This window comes from Mobula hypostoma, chromosome 6 (assembly GCF_963921235.1).
Source record: "Mobula hypostoma chromosome 6, sMobHyp1.1, whole genome shotgun sequence".
Classification (NCBI taxonomy): domain Eukaryota; kingdom Metazoa; phylum Chordata; class Chondrichthyes; order Myliobatiformes; family Myliobatidae; genus Mobula; species Mobula hypostoma.
The window spans coordinates 176,147,566-176,163,983 of record NC_086102.1 but is presented as its reverse complement, the minus strand read 5'-3'; the positions used below and the strand labels follow the sequence as shown (position 1 = coordinate 176,163,983).

Below are 16,418 nucleotides of genomic sequence, written 5' to 3'. Positions count from 1 at the left end.
AAATTGCTGGAGCTGAAAGATGAGTCAGTTATACTGGAACAGTCCCGTGTGAGTGTTGATTGAGAGGAACTTACTGCTTGACTTCTCAATCTCCATTTGCAGATAGGCTTGTGACAAGTCAATCTTTGAAAACCTCTCCCCAGCTGCCAAAGATGCAAAAATGTCTTCCAATCGTGGCAGGGGATGCTGCACAGTGCACAGCACTGGATTGATGCTCATCTTGAAATCCCCACAGATGAACAGCTCCAGCCTTCCCTTTCTTGATCACCAGGACAATAGGCATGGCCCAATCGCTGCGCTCAAACTTGAAGGGAATTCCAGACACCTTCAGGTTCTGAGGTACAGCATCAACTTTAGGACATAATGCGTAAGGCAGTGTACAGGCTTTATAGAATATTGGTGTTGTTGTTTCATCCAGTTCAATTCTGGTCTTCATGCCTTTGAGTTTACCAATCCCCTTCTCAAACACCATATTAGCATTAAGCAGCTGTGACAGCCTCTGATTAGTGCTACCATTTTGCCTGCCATTACCTATTGATATCGCACTGAGAGCTTTGCTTGAATGCCAGTCTAGTTGGATTTTTCTCAACCATTCACATCCAACAAGTGCTGGTCCTCCACTTTTCAATACATAAAGCTCTAACTGTTGTGCTTGGCCTCCACATATCACATTTACCTTCAGTTTGCCTTTGGGAGATACTTTTTCACCTGGGTAAGTCTTTAGCATCACTGAGGTCTTCTCTAATGGTATCTTAGAAAGCAGTCTGTTGTAGTCAGCCTCTGGAATTATGGACAAAGCTGACCCTGTGTACAGCTCAATTTTCAGTTTTACACCAGACACATCTGTTGTGATCCAGATGATTTTGTAATCTGCTTTTCTATGCAATTCTAGGCATGACAGTACACCTTTGGCAGGCTCTATGTTGTCTGATTCTGTTTTACGTTCGGTAACTTTATGCATTTATTTAGTTTAGTGTTTGAAACTTTTCACTAGGTTGTGCTTTTCGTCTGCCTTGCAAATTCTTTCTTTGCGACCTTGTCTGCAGACCTTTTCTTCGAATCAACGGTCATTTGCATCATAGGAGGATTTGCCTCATCGATAACATCTTCAGCTTTTTGCACTATTCAGGGTCATTTTGTGCATTTCACATTCTAAACTCCTTTTCCGTAGTTCCGCTGCATCGTTTGCTGCAGTCTCTAATGATATTGCAATAGTCAATGCCCGTTGTAAGGTTAGGTCTCTTTTGGACAGTAGCCTCTTTTGAGTGCTTTGACTATGCATGTCACATGCAAGCCGGTCCCTTAATGCATCAGAAAGTCCATATCTAAAGTCCTGGGAAAGTTGATGCAGTTCTGCAATGTATTCAGAAATACTTTCATCTTTTGACTGGCTCCTTTTGTAAAATCTAAATCTCTCAGCTAATACCAGTGGTTTAAGATTCAATTGATTATGTACAATTGTAACAACTACATCAAACGTCTTGCTTGCTGGCTTTTCAGGGTTACTAGGTTGCGAAAGGTATGTTCCTGCGCACATTAAGTTAAGAATTGTAGGAGCTTTCTTTTGCTCCTTTACGTTGTTCACATTACAATATAGTTCAACCCTCTTGATATGACTCCCAGCCTTGATTAGCACTATCAAATTAATTAATTTTTCCAACTGAAGCCATCACCATGTTATTTTCACTTTAAATTCATCACGTATTTCATTGTGTATAATGCACTGTACTCATGCCTTTGTTAGTGTCCATGACAGCCTTCTCTGTACTATTTTACTCTTGCTGTTTTGTCCCGTAACTATTGGTGCAGCTCATAACATTTTCTGACATTCAGGTTCATACTTGTCGCCGATTTGTTGTGTCTGTGCACAACTACGTTTGTACATATGTATTAAATAAAAGCATGTGGTGATGGCCTTAACTGGTGTATTCACATTGCAGTGAGAGAGAGAGCAATACGCATTTGTAGACAATAGTGCATGCACAGACAACAGATCGATGCTTAGTTCTAAGTCGGTGGGGGGGCGGGGGAGGTTCATTGCTCTAAAAGAAATAGATCCATACATTACAGGGAACATAAGGGGAAACTTCTTCACTCAGAGGGCCATGAGAGTGTGGAATGAACTGCTTGCACCAGTAGTGCATGCAAGCTGGATTTCAACATTTAAGGGAAGTTTGGATAGGTACATGGATGGTAGAGGTATGGAGGGCTATGGGCCCGCTGCAGGTCGATAGGACTGGGAAATTTAAATGGCTCAGCATGGTCTAGATAGGCTGAAGGGTCTGTTTCTATGCTGTACTCTACTATAACTCTATGGTCTCCATGACTCCTAACACACCCCTTCACTTCCCCAATTAAGAGACTCTTAACTGTCTTCAGTTCATGATGTAATGATGATTGGTAATAAGTAACAGACCAACCTGTAATATGCACATCCAATGAGTGCATAAATTATTGAGCTATGGCAAACATAAATATCTCATCATGATAAAACTGTACTCAGTGGCCACTTTTATTAAGTATAGGAATGAAATCCAGTGTGGTCTTCTGCTGTAACCCATCCACTTCAATACCGACTTCTTTTGCATTCGGAGATGCTCTTCTGCACACCACTGTTGTTATTTGAGTTACTGTCACCTGTGTGTCGGCTGTAACTAGTCTTCCCATTTTCCTCTGATGTCTCTTATTAACAAAGTATTTTCACTCACAGATACGCTGCTCACTGAATGTTTTTCATTTCTCACACCATTCTCTGCACAATTTAAGAGACTGTTGTGTGTGAAAATCCCCGATCAGCAGTTTCTGAGGTACACAAACCACCCTGTCTGGCACTAACAATCGTTCTACAGCCGAAGCACTTACAGTGCCTATGAAAAGTATTCACCTCCCTTGGAAGTTTTCATGTTTTATTGTTTTACAACATTGAATCATAGTAGATTTATTTTGACTTTTTTGAGACTGATCAACAGAAAAAGACTTTCATGTCAAAGTGAAATCAGATCTCTACAAAGTGATCCAAAGTAATTAGAAACATAAAACACAAAATAATTGATTGCATAAGTGTTCAAAATCCCCCCCCCCTTTTTTTAAAATAACACACCAAATCATCACTGGTGCAGCCAACTGGTTTTTAAAGTCACATAATTAGTTAAATAGAGATCTGTTTTTGGAGACCTGTGTGCAGTCAAGGTGTTTCAATTGATTGTAGTGAAAATACACCTGTATCTGGAAAGTCCACCTGATGTTGAGTCAGTATCCTGGCAAAAGCTACACCATGAAGGCAAAAGAACACCCGCGAAAAGGTTATTGAAAAGCACAAGTCAGGAGGTGGATACAAGAAAATTTCCAAGTCGCTGAATATCTCTTGGAGTGCAGTTTAGTCAATCATCGAGAAAGGAAAAGAATATGGAACAGCTGTAAATCTGCCAAGAGCAGGTCATCTTCAAAAACTGAGTGACCTTGCAGGAAGGAGACATGACGGAGACCACTAGGAGACCTATGACAACTCTGGAGGAGTTACAAGCTTCAGTGGCTGAGACAGGAGAGACTGTGCATAAAACAACTGTTGCCCAGGTACTTCACCAGTTGCATCTTTATGGGAGAGTGGCAAAGAGAAAGCCACGGTGAAAGAAAAACTTGCATGAAATCTCAGCTAGAGTTTGCCAGAAGGCATATGGGAGACTCTAACGTCAGCTGGAAGAAAGTTCTATATTCTGATGAATGCTTGACATAAGCCAAACAACACACATCATCAAAAACGCACCATCCCTACCATGAAGTATGGTTGTGTCTACATCATGCTGTTGGGGATGTTTCACTGCAGCAGGCCCTGTAAGGCTTGTGAAGTTAGAGAGTAAGATGAACACAGCAAAATACAGGAAAATCCTGGAGGAAAACTTAATGCAGTCCGCAAGAGAACTACGACTTGGGAGATGATTTGTTTTCCAGCAAGACAATGACCCCAAGCATAAAGCCAGGGCAACACAGGATGGCTTAAAACAATAAAGTTAATGTTTTAGAGTGGCCAAGTTAGAGTCCAGAGGTTGAGCAGTTTTGTAAAGAAAAATGGGGGGGAAGCTGCAAAGCTGATAGAAACCTATCCACAGAGACTCATTGCTACCAAAGGTGCATCAACTAAATACTGACTTGAAGGGGGTGAATGCTTATGCAATCAATTATTCTGTGCTTTATATTTGTAATTAATTTCGATCACTTTGACACAAAATAGTCTTTTTCTGTTGAACAGTGTCAAAGAAACTAAATTAAATCCACTGTGATTCAATGTTGTAAAACAATAAAACACAGAAACTTCCAAGGGGAGTAAATACTTTTTATAGACACCGTACATCACATTTCTTCCCCATTGTAATGTTTGGTCTGAACAAGAACTAAACCTCTTGACCATGTCTGCAGGCTTTTATGCATTGAGTTGCTGCCACATGATTGGCTGATTAGATCTTCACATTTATGAGAAGGTGTACCTAATAAAGTTGCCACTGAGTGGAGATTATTTGGTAAACAGTTGCTGGGTCTCCTCTGTTACAACATTGACTGTAACAAACCATCTATTCCATCATCTAAATCATTTATATACAAAATAAAAAGAAGTGGTCCCAACACTGACCCCTGCAGAACACCACTAGTCACTGGCAGCCAACCAGAAAAGGATCCTTTTATTCCCACTGGCTGCCTCCTACCTATCAGCCAATGCTCTAACCTCATTAGTAATTTTCCTGTAATATCATGGGCTCTTAACTTGATAAGCAGCCTCATCTGTGGCACCTTGTCAAAGGCCTTCTGCAACTCCAAATATCCAACATCCACTGCATCCCCTTTATCTATCCTACTTGTAATCTCCTCAAAGAATTCCAACAGGTTTGTCAGGCAGGATTTTCCCTGAAGGAAACCATGTCAGTGTTGTATTATCTTGTTCTGTGTCACCAAGTACTCCATCACCTCATCCTTAACAATTGAACCTAACATCTTCCCAACCACTGAGGTCAGCCTAACTTCGTCTATAATTTCCTTTCTGCTGCATTCCTCCTTTCTTAAAGAGTGGAGTGACATTTGCAATTTTCCAGTCCTCTGGCAGCATGCCAGAGTCCAATGATTTTTGAAAGATCATTTCTAATAGTTTCATAGTAGTCATGGTAATACTTTATTGATCCCGGGGGAAATTGGTTAATGCCACCACAATCTCTAACACTTCTTCGGTTGTCCATTGAAATCCAATGACGATGTCCACTCCTTTAATGGTGAGATCTTTGATGTCCATACAGTCCTATCCTGGACCCACAAGCTCGATTACAGGTGGGACATGTATATGTGGTAGTGGTGGCAACCATGGCTGCATTTCTCCTGGCTCTCTTCTGCAGTCTTCTGGATGTTTTTTTTCCATCTCCAGAATACGAACCCCATTCCTACACAGCTGTCGCCAAGTGGTACAGTCAGCAGCAACATCCTCTAGGTCCTCGGGTCTAATCTTGCACTTCCTTAAAGCATTCTTCATCTGATCTTTATAGCACTTCTTTGGCCCTCCAGCTGAGCGTCGACCATGATGTAGCTGACAGTATAACACTCTGCGGGGTAGCCGACATGGGGGAAATCCTTATCATGTGCCCCACCCACTGCAGCTGACGCTGGGTGATCATGGCCTCAGTACTTCTGCAGTTGGTCTTTACAAGTATTTCAGTGTGAGGCACCTGCTCACGCCAGGTAATTCCTAGGATGCGCTGGAGGCAGCTTATATGGAAGCGCTCCAAGGACTTGATGTGACGGCTGTAGGTTACCCAAGCTTCACAGCTATAAAGAAGGGTGGTGACACAGATGGCTTGGGATACGGCGACCTTTGTGGAGGAATGAAGGTTCCCGTTCTGAAAGACTCTACGCCGAAGTCTCCCAAAGGCAATTGATGCCTGTTTAATGCAGCTCTGGATGTCGTCGTCAATGCCGCTATCCTCAGAGAGAATGCTCCCCAGGTATTTGAAAGATGGCACTACTGACAGCTTTTCATCACCAACAGTGAGGGCAGGTAGAGTGGGTGGGACACTGGTACTCCATTGGCAAACCACTTCTGTCTTGGTGGTATTGACAGTCAGCCCCATCCTGCTGTACGCTCTCACCGCCACAGCAAGGACAGTCTGAAGATCCTCCAGAGTATGGGCCACAAGAGCATAGTTGTCTGCACACTGCAGCTCCAGGACCCACTCCCTACGGAGTTTAGTGATTGTGTGGAGCCTCCTGATGTCAAAGAGGTTGCCATCTAATCTGACGTCCACTGCCACATGGCTGCTGTCCTTAATCTCGTTGTGGAGAAGCTTGGTAACACACAAGAGGAAGATGTTAAAGAGCACTGGCGCTAGCACACACCCCTGCCTCACCCCTGTGCGTACAAGGAAGGGCTTGGACTCTTGTCCTCCTATGGTCACGCGAGCAGTTATCCCATCGTGGAACTGGCAGTGGATGTTAACAAATTTATTGGCACAGCCAAACCTGAGGAGGACATCCTATAAGAGCTCTCTTTGCACAGTGTCGAATGCTTTGGAGAGGTCTACAAAGGCCATAACCAGGTCCTGATGTTGCTCCCGGCACTTTTCCTGAAGCAGCTGGGCTGTGAAGATCATGTCGATTGTCCTTCCTAAATCCACACTGCAATTCAGGCAGCATTGACTGGGAGATGTTGCTGATGAGTCTCTTAGCCAGGACCTTTCCAGCAACAGAAAGGAGTGATATGCCCCTACTATTGCCGCAGATAGCCTTGTCACCCTTGTTCTTATAAATAACAACGATGTTTGCATTGCGCCATTGCTGTGGGATGTTCTCATCAGTCCAGGCCCTGGTGATGTACTGGTAGAGGGTGCGCATACACATGTACCCCCCATTCTTCAGTAATTCAGCAGGGATATTGTCAGTGCCAGGGGACTTCTCGTTCTTAAGGGAATGGACAGCTGATAAAACCTCCTGGAAGGTTGGTGGTAGACTGAAGTCGTGGATAAGAGGAAGTTCAGGCAGTTCATACAGGATGGTGGGGTCTGCGTCAGAGTCCTCATTAAGCAGGGTGTTAAAATGCTCAGCCCACCTCAGCAGAATGATATTCTGATTCTTCAGAAGTGTTAGACCATCTGCTGTTTTCAGGGGAGTTACGCATCGATTTATTGGGCCGTAGATGGTTTTGACAGCATTGTAAAAATTATGCATGTCATTATTATCAGCAAAGGACTGGACTTCATGTGCCTTTTCAGTCCACCACTCATTTTGTATGACCCATATTGCCGTTTGCACTTTCCTCCAAGCTGCCTGCCAATGCTGCCTGATGCTGATGGATGACAGGTTGTCTAAAGTTGCCTGGTGTGCTTTGTGCACATCCTTAAGCAAGTTGTGGATGGTGTCTGAGTTATTGTCAAACCAGTCTTGGTGGTTCCTGCTCTTACGGCTGATGGATTAGGCTGCTGCCTCATAGAGCACAGAGCTGAGATAGGTTCATTGTTGTTCCATAGTATTTTCTGAGCTCAGACAAGGTTCCAGCTCCCTTAGTTTCTCAGCTAGGATGCGTCAAAACTCACTTCTTGCTTCTGTGTTTCTCAGGCGGTTGCAATTTAGCCACTTTTTATTGGGTTTTTGAAGCTGCAAGGGGGGATGCACTTTCATATGGAGCTTGGCCACAATCGTAAGGTGGTCAGTACAGCACTCTGCACCTCTCATGGCATGGGTGATGAGAACATCCTTGATGTCACTACGTCTCACAATGATGAAGTCGATCATGTGCCAATGTTTAGAGCGAGGGTGCATCCACGAGGTCTTATATTTTGCCTTCTGCTGGAAGATGGTGTTGGTTATGTTCAGAGCAGAGTAAGTAGCCTCCTGCCATCTGCATTCACCTTGCCAATACCATGCCTACCTAGCACTCCACTCCATATCCTGTTGTTCTGTCCCACCCTGGCGTTGGAAGTCCCCAAGCAAAAAAGATCTTATCATTCTAAGGGATCCGGCAAAAAGCTTCATCCAATGTCTGATAAAAGCATTCCTTGGCCTCATTCTCAGATGACAAAGTTGGTGCATAGGCACTGAGAAGCGTGGCATAACGTTTCTTTGCCAGGGGGATATGGAGGGTCATTAGTCTTTCACTAATGCCAACAGGTGTTTCTGAGAGACTTGGGAGAAAGGTGATCTTGATGGCCAATCCTACTCCGTGGAGATGTTGTTCACATGGGGGGAAACCTTTCCAGAAGAAGGTGTAACCCATCCCTTCCTCTGTTAAAGAGCCTTCATCCAGCAGCTTGGTCTCACTCAGGGCAGCAATGTCGAGGTTGTAGCACCTCAGCTCAGCAGCGATCAAGGTTGTTCTCCGGTGAGGTCTGTCAGAGATGCCATACAAGTCCAGGAGAATCCTTACATGCCGTGTTGCCAGTTTTAGGTTGTATTGTTTCTTATTTCGACCGCAGTGGTGGAATAACCCGATAGGAGCGGTAACCTATCCGGGTGAGTGATTGAATGGGCAATTTTTAGGCCACCTTTTCTAAGCCCTTCCCCAATTGGGGTGGGCAGTGCGATCCCTAAATAAGGCTGCTCAGTTGCACAGGGGTCTGCCAAAAACAGCTGCCACTCAGTCCCAGCTGCTAGCAACCAAATACCCTGTGCTGCTGCCATGCAGGGTTCTGACTAGAAGCTCCCAGTCCATTCGTACCTGCTCCCATTGCCAGAAGCCCCATTACTGTCAGACTTCAACCATTTGTAGGGTCCAGGTATTGTTCACCATGGTCAGGGGTGGGGACCTATGCAAGGAAGATTTTAAAGTGCCACAGGGGGTGCACCGTCCCCTGTAGCACTATCTTCACCATATTGAGGTAAATCCCGATGGCAAGGATGATCCCAGGACAATCGGTCCCACATCTTGGGTGCAGGAGGCTTCCGGGTCCTTTGTCTGCTAAGGCCCGCCTATTGCGCGCCGCCCGCGCATTGCTTTTCTGTCAGGGTGTTCTCCCTTAGCCTTGTCTCAACAGACCTACTACAAGGCAGTGGGGCTATTTGCCCATAGCTGGGGCAGTGGTTGACGGGCACCAGGGCATATCCACACAGTGGTGGGCTTGCACGCCACGTCTCTGGGGCCCACTGCTGCTCCGAGATCCCCTGTAGTTTAGCCTGGGACTGTAAGATACCCAGTTTCCATGTGTGGCCCCAAGGAGGCACTGCAGGAGTCTTGGTGGTGGAGAGGCCCTGTACTGGCAGGAGGAGGCTTACACACTTGGCTCCTCTTTTCACCCTTTATTAAGAAGACTAGCCAGCGGCAATAGCTGTAAGCAGAGAGTAGCAAGCGAAGAGCACTATGTGGTATACAGCATGCACTAACTACAAGCACTACTACACTACTGCACTAGACACTTCACACACACCCTGTGAGCAAATACATACATACACACACACACACACACACACACACACACACACACACATCTCTAATACTACCTCTTTCAGAACTTCTAGGGTGCAGTTCCTCTGGTCCAACTGACTTATGTACTTTTAGGTCTTTCAGCTTTTTGAGCACCTTCTCTCTTGTAACAGTAACTACACTCACTTCTCTTCCTTCACACACTACAACATCAGGCTTACTGCTAGTATCTTCCACAGTGAAGACTGCCACAAAATAATCATTTAGTTCATCAGCCATCTCCTTGTCCCCCGTTATTATTTCTCCTGCCTCATTTTCTAGTGGTCTTATATCCACTCTCATCTCTCTTTTTAATATAATTGATAAAACTTTTACTCTCCACTTTGATATTATTTGCCAGCTTGCTTTCATATTTCATCTTTTCTCTTCTAATGGTTTTTTTTTAGTTGCTCTCTGTAGGTTTTTAAAAACTTCCCAATCTTCTATCTTCCCACTAATTTTTGCTTTGTTGTATGCCCTTTCTTTTGCTTTTACAATAGCTTTGACTTCCCTTGTCAGCCACATTTATACTATTTTACCATTTAATATTTCTTCATTTTTTGGAATACACATGTCCTGCACCTTTCTCATTTTTCCCAGAAACGCTCGCCATTGCTGCTCTGCTGACATTCCTGCCAGCAGCTCCTTCCAATTTACTTTGGCCAACTCCTCTCTCATACTGCTGTAATTCCCCTTACTCCACTGAAATATTGCTACATCATACTTTATCCCTATCAAATTTCAAGTTGAACACAATCATAATATGATCACGCACAATCATATTGAACAGAATGTTGATACTACGAAAATTTGAGAGTAACATGCAGTGAAATATCAAGTTTTATTAAGATAAACTTCTCTCTGGTGATTACTTCCTGCTCTCTACCAAAAAATGGTTTTCTTTCTCTTTCAGGTGATACCTTCATTTGGCTTGATCAGTCTGCAGTAAATTACTCAAATTGGGATCCTGGTGAGCCAACGGAAGAAAGTAACATTGACACATGCGCTGTCATGGGCATAGAGTCAGGGAAATGGAAAACTGTTAACTGTGATGATGACTTTGGAAGCTCAGTCATGTGTGAAACAACAACATGTGAGTAAGATACAATATTTTTTTCTTGCACTGTATATTTTACATCACATGATTACTAGTTCTTGAATGAAATATTAGAAACTTCTGCTCCATTCTTTACATGGTATTAATTTCTCTAACAAGCTGTCTTTGCATTGTCAACAAATTATTGCTGATTCTGGGGAGCATTATTAGTGATGTTGTATACATCATCCAGATAAAGTTGTAATAAATTCTGAAATCAATATGCATTGGCTATTTTCAGTGTATTTTAGCTTTGGAAAAGTTTACATTTATATGCCTGTTTTTTTTTTACATGTCCAAAATGAATCTGTCCAATTTTAACAAGGTTCCTTTACTACAAATTGACATCAATTTGTCCATCTCCTTTCAAACATGTTTTTTTTTAATTTTAGGAAATGTTCAAAATTTATGAACAGTAATAAATGTCCAGCAAAAGATGTTAATGGATTTTTAAAAATCCATGTTTCCCTTCATGCAATAATATTGTTTAAAAAAAACAAAATCAATAATTCATAAAAACAGCAGACTTCCCAAAGATCAGTGGTTCAGAATTATGTAGGAAAAGAGAGCTAACTTTGGATCAAAATGGATTCAATTAATTCAACAAAGATTGAAGTTATCAAAGTAGGAATGTCTTAGTTATGAAGAATGGCAGTCTAACACTGGGATCAGAAAGAATCCTGGGAGTGTGGAGCACAAAACCCATGATTTATTGTAAACTCTTTGTTCCTGCTGTAGCAATGATTTGCACAAGTCCACAAATGGACAGTACTGATCAGGGAGCCTGTAATTGAGGTGATTGAATGACTGAAGTAGATCTGAAATGATGTTCATAATCTGAACCATCAAATATTGTGTCCATTGTTTACATCATAAGTCTTTTGTTACTTATCAGTACTATTTGTCATGCTGCCTTCAATTAAGGAAGTAACTGAAGCTTTGCATTGCAATGTATATGGTTACATAAATCAACAGTCGAGATAATTTACTGTTTTACCTAATCAAAATCATATTCAAAGTTCCAAGGTGCCACCTTTCATGTGTTGATTGCTTTTGAATAAAAATTCTTTTGCCATACTTAACATGAATATAGGCATAATTACATAACCTTGCAGATTATGAGCAGCTCTCATGACAAAATGCCTAAACTGCCTAAATCCTAGGAACATTCTATTTCTACCTAATAAATTTCTTTGTATATTGTAAAATTCAAGTTAAATGCAAGAATTAACATTTTCAGGGGCAGAGTGTATTCAAAAATATACAACCTTTATCATAGTTCTAATTCTGTCCCTACTTGATCAATCCTTGTTAAAGTTTGGCCTTGCTGGAATAGATTTATATCCAGGGACAAGAGGAGGGTATATCAGGGAGTATTCTTGAGTTATGTGAATATAGCAAATATTAATTCAAACAAGAACCAGTCTTCATTCGTATTGTAAATTGTAGGCAGTAGACTGAAGTTAACAGCACAGACTAAGAGATATGGTTTGCAAAATGATGACTATGAGTATTCACATATGCATCAGCCAAATGTTAAGACAATGGGATTGTGTTCATTGGCCTGCATCAAACCAGACAACACGGCTAAATTATTTGCACCATTGTAACTTGAGTTCAAGCTGGCAGAATAGGCTGGTGGTGTCACTTGGAATATCAAACATGACACATCAGTATAGTTTCAATTAATAGCTGATCTATTGTGTACGCAGAAAGTCAGCTCACACAGATGCTAACCTTGGGTGTTTGGATATCTGTCTTTAGACATTCTTAGAATACTTTTGTCAGTTGGTTTGTCTAGGCAGGGGTGTTTGAATATTAGAAGTGTTTCCCACTGTAGATATGTAATTCAAAGGAAGCATTGTCAATCCAAAATATTGAAGTAAAAAATTGTCATTGTAACTATTGAAATTGTAGTGTCACATACTGTTACCATTGATCTTAATGGTATAAAAATGTGATGTATTTTTAAGTTTGTGAGAACTGAACCAAAAATGTCTCTAGAGAATGCCTACTTGTCATGATGAATAAAGACTTCTATATCACTAGCTTCAGTGTCTCTCCAGTGACTTTGATGACAACCACAATAAGTGGCCAGCAACTTAAGCAGTCTTGTAGTGGGTGCTATTATTTAAAAATGGTCACCCTCTTTGAAGAAGCCAAATTAAATAACTTATTGTGTTATATTGCACCTCTTCAGCAGCAATAAACTAGATGTTATGGGCTAGCGGTCCACCATGAACAAAGCTTGTTTGCAAAGCTATGTTTTAAACTTCAAACTGATTACTGCTTTCCATTTATGTTTCAAGAAATAAACACTGGTTCCCATTTACAAACAGAAGCTAAACAATGTTAGTTAGTAGTTTACTTACAACTGTTTGATTATACAAGTGGCATCTGCTGTATTTAGAGAGCTGAGCTTGGTAAAACAAGAGACCTTCTGGCTGAGAAAGTGAATATCCATGACACAGTGCATGGGCTCTCATTCACACAGGCGGTAAAAGAGAAGACACCGCTGTTGGGATGTGCCCAGGCTGGCAATGAATATTAGAAATTCCAAGAAATAGTTCTGGCAAATCCAAGAGAAACATTGATACTTGGATGGATTTTCTGCCTTGGGCTATTAAGTCAATAAATGGAGAAAAGTAAAATTTAATTTTGTTATAAGGTCTTCCCTATGCAGACTTATCAAAATTCCCCTGCTGCTTACAAGCAACTCGAAGCTAGAAAAATGAATGAATGTAGTTAAATACTGTGTCTGAGTTGAGGGGTTTCCTTTTAGAACAAGAGGTTCCCAACAGTTTTATGTCATGGACCAAATCTATTAAGCAAGGGGTCTGTGGACCCCAGGTTGGTAATCCTGTAGAATTAGAATCCTGGGAACCAGTGTTTATTTCTTGAAACATAAATGGAAAGCAGTAATCAGTTTAAGGTGGTCAAAAGGGCAATTGTCATGCTGGCATTTGTATGTAGAGTAGAGGAGCACACGTCATAGAACTTGTGTTACATCTTTCAAAACCATGATTGGAGTACAGTATAGTAACCAGCATATTATGAATGGCTTTGGCTACCAAACCTCAAGGACGATTTGGTGGTATGAAAGATTAAATTTACTGGAATAAAACCAGTGAGGAATTATGGAAACTAGGGCAGTATTCTGTGAAATTTAGAAGGCTAGGGGGTATTAAATTAGAAATTTTCATGATATCATGAAATGGTACCTTTAGAATATTCATGCAGTTCGGAGATTGTGAGACTGGCGGGATTTGAGATGTATAAAGACCACAAAATTTTATAGTGTTTCCTGCATTTTGGTGACACTTTTGTGGCTTTGTGTATCACTAGCATCAGATTTCAGGTATTTTCTTTGCATTCCCTGCAGGTAGTTGAAAAACAGATCTCACATGTCCCTGTTGTGCATCTTGGTTTCTTACACAATGCTGCAACATCACAGTGAATCAAACTTGAGAGTTAGATGCTAATCATGAGCGATGATCTCTGCTCCTTCAGCCATCTTATTTATCTTTAATGCAGTTGTAAACTTCGAAATCTTATCCTTCAAAATGTCATTAGTTTATTGCTGAGGACGTCACTGTGGCCAAGACCATCACTACACGCGCTAACCAGAAGCCATGGATGACCACAGAGGTGCGTGCGCTGCTGAGGACCTGTGACTCCGCCTTCAGAGCAGGCGACAAGGCAGCCCTAACAACAGCGAGGGCCAAACTGTCCTGGGCCATCAGAGAGGCAAAGCGTGCACACACCCAGCGAATCCACAGCCACTTCCAGGACAGCAGCAACATGAGGCGCATGTGGAAGGGCGTTCAGAACATCACCTACAAGACAACACCATCTGCCTGTGCTGGTGATGCCTCCCTCCCAGATGTGTTGAACAACTTTACACTCGTTTTGAGGCGTAAAGTGACGTGGTGGCGAGGAAGACCACCCCTCCTCCAAATGACCAGGTGCTGTGTCTTACCGTGGCCGATGTGAGGAGAATCCTGTGCAGGGTCAACCCATGGAAGGCTGCTGGACCAGACAATATTCCTGGCAGAGTGCTTAGAGGATGTGCGGACCAGCTAGCAGAGATTCTCACTGACATCTTCAACGTTGCCCTGAGCAGTGCCGTCATTCCTATGTGCTTCAAGGCCGACACCATCGACCCCATGCCAAAGAAGTCTTCAGTGTCCTGCCTCGACGACTACCGTTCCATTGCACTCACATCCATCATCATGAAGTGTTTCGAGAGGCTCGTCATGAGGCACATCAAGACACTGCTTCCCCCCTCACTGGACCCCCTGCAGTTCGCGTACCATCCCAACCGTTCAATAGATGACGCCATTGCCATCACCCTCCACCTGGCCCTAACACACTTGTACAAAAAAGACACGTACATTCAAATGCTGTTCATAGACTTCGGTTCAGCATTCAACACAATCATTCCTCAGAAACTAATTGTAAAGCTGAGCCTACTGGGCCTGCAACTGTATCCTAGACTTCCTGACTGGGAGACCTCAGTCAGTCGGGATTGGAGGCAGCATCTCCAACACCGTCACACTGAGCACGGGGGCCCCCCAGGGCTGTGTGCTCAGCCCACTGCTGTTCACTCTGCTGACCCATGACTGTGCTGCAACACACAGCTCGAATCATATCATCAGGTTCGCCAATGACACAACCATGGTGGGTCCTCAACAGCAAGAACGATGTTGAGACGATGTCTCAACAGTATACAGGGAGGAGGTGCAGTGGCTAACGGACTGGTACAGAGCCAACAACCTGTCTCTGTGAACAAAAGAGATGGTTGTTGACTTCAAGAGGGCATGGAGCGAGCACTCTCCGCTGAACATTGACGACTCCTCCGTACAGATCATTAAGAGCACCAAATTTCTTGGTGTTCACCTGGCAGAGAATTTCACCTGGTCCCTCAGCACCAGCTCCATAGCAAAGAAAGCCCAGCAGTGTCTCTACTCTTTGCGAAAGCTGAGAAAAGTCCATCTCTCACCACATTCTACAGAGGTTGTATTGGGAGCATCCTGAGCAGCCATATCACTGCCTGGTTCGGAAATTGCACCATCTCAGATCGCAAGACCCTGCAGCGGATAGTGAGGTCAGCTGAGAAGATCATCGGGGTCTCTCCTCCCGCCATTACAGACATTTACACCACACGCTGCATCCGTAAAGCAAACAGCATTATGAAGGACCCCACGCACCCCTCATACAAACTCTTCTCCCTCCTGCCATCTGGCAAAAGGCACCGAAGCATTCGGGCTCTCACAACCAGACTATGTAACAGTTTCTTCCCCCAAGCCATCAGACTCCTCAATACCCAGAGCCTGGACTGACACCAACCTACTGCCCTTTACTGTGCCTATTGTCTTGTTTATTATTTATTGTAATGCCTGCACTGTTTTGGGCACTTTATGCAGTCCTGGGTAGGTCTGTAGTTTAGTGTCGTTTTTGTGTTGTTTTACATAGTTCAGTGTAGTTTTTGTACTGTTTCATGTAGCACCATGGTCCTGAAAACCGTTGTCTCATTTTTACTGTGTACTGTACTAGCAGTTATGGTCGAAATGATAATAAGAAGTGACTTGACGACCAAAGAATTTATTTTAAGTTGATCTAGGAATTTCAGAATGCTAAGAAAGAAAGTACGAACATATTTATTATCAAGCCTTGAATGATCCTAACATATAAATCCATCAGAGTTAATGAAATAAACATTAGGCTGCATTACCAGTCATAATGTAGGTTTACAAGCTAGAGTTCCACTAGTTAATTTAATCATGGAGAATATATAATCTACTTTGCATCCAGAATGTAATATAGGACATAAGCTTAAGTTTTTTATATTCTTTTTCAGTAGCCATACCTGATGGAGAAAAATGCACAAGAAGTAAG

At 42.7% G+C, this 16,418-nt stretch overlaps 1 protein-coding gene across 2 annotated transcripts in view; it reads left to right on the top strand.

Annotated features, from left to right (window-relative positions):
* cd302 (CD302 molecule) overlaps nucleotides 1-16,418 on the top strand; it is a 39,897-nt gene that overhangs the window by 19,429 nt on the left and 4,050 nt on the right. The window contains exons 4-5 of one of the 2 annotated variants that reach the window (XM_063050135.1): nucleotides 10,338-10,517; nucleotides 16,384-16,413. In XM_063050135.1, coding sequence (XP_062906205.1) covers nucleotides 10,338-10,517; nucleotides 16,384-16,413 — 210 coding nt within the window. Of the gene's footprint in view, nucleotides 1-10,337; nucleotides 10,518-16,380; nucleotides 16,414-16,418 lie in introns of both variants that reach the window. The other variant, XM_063050134.1, reaches the window with a different exon arrangement.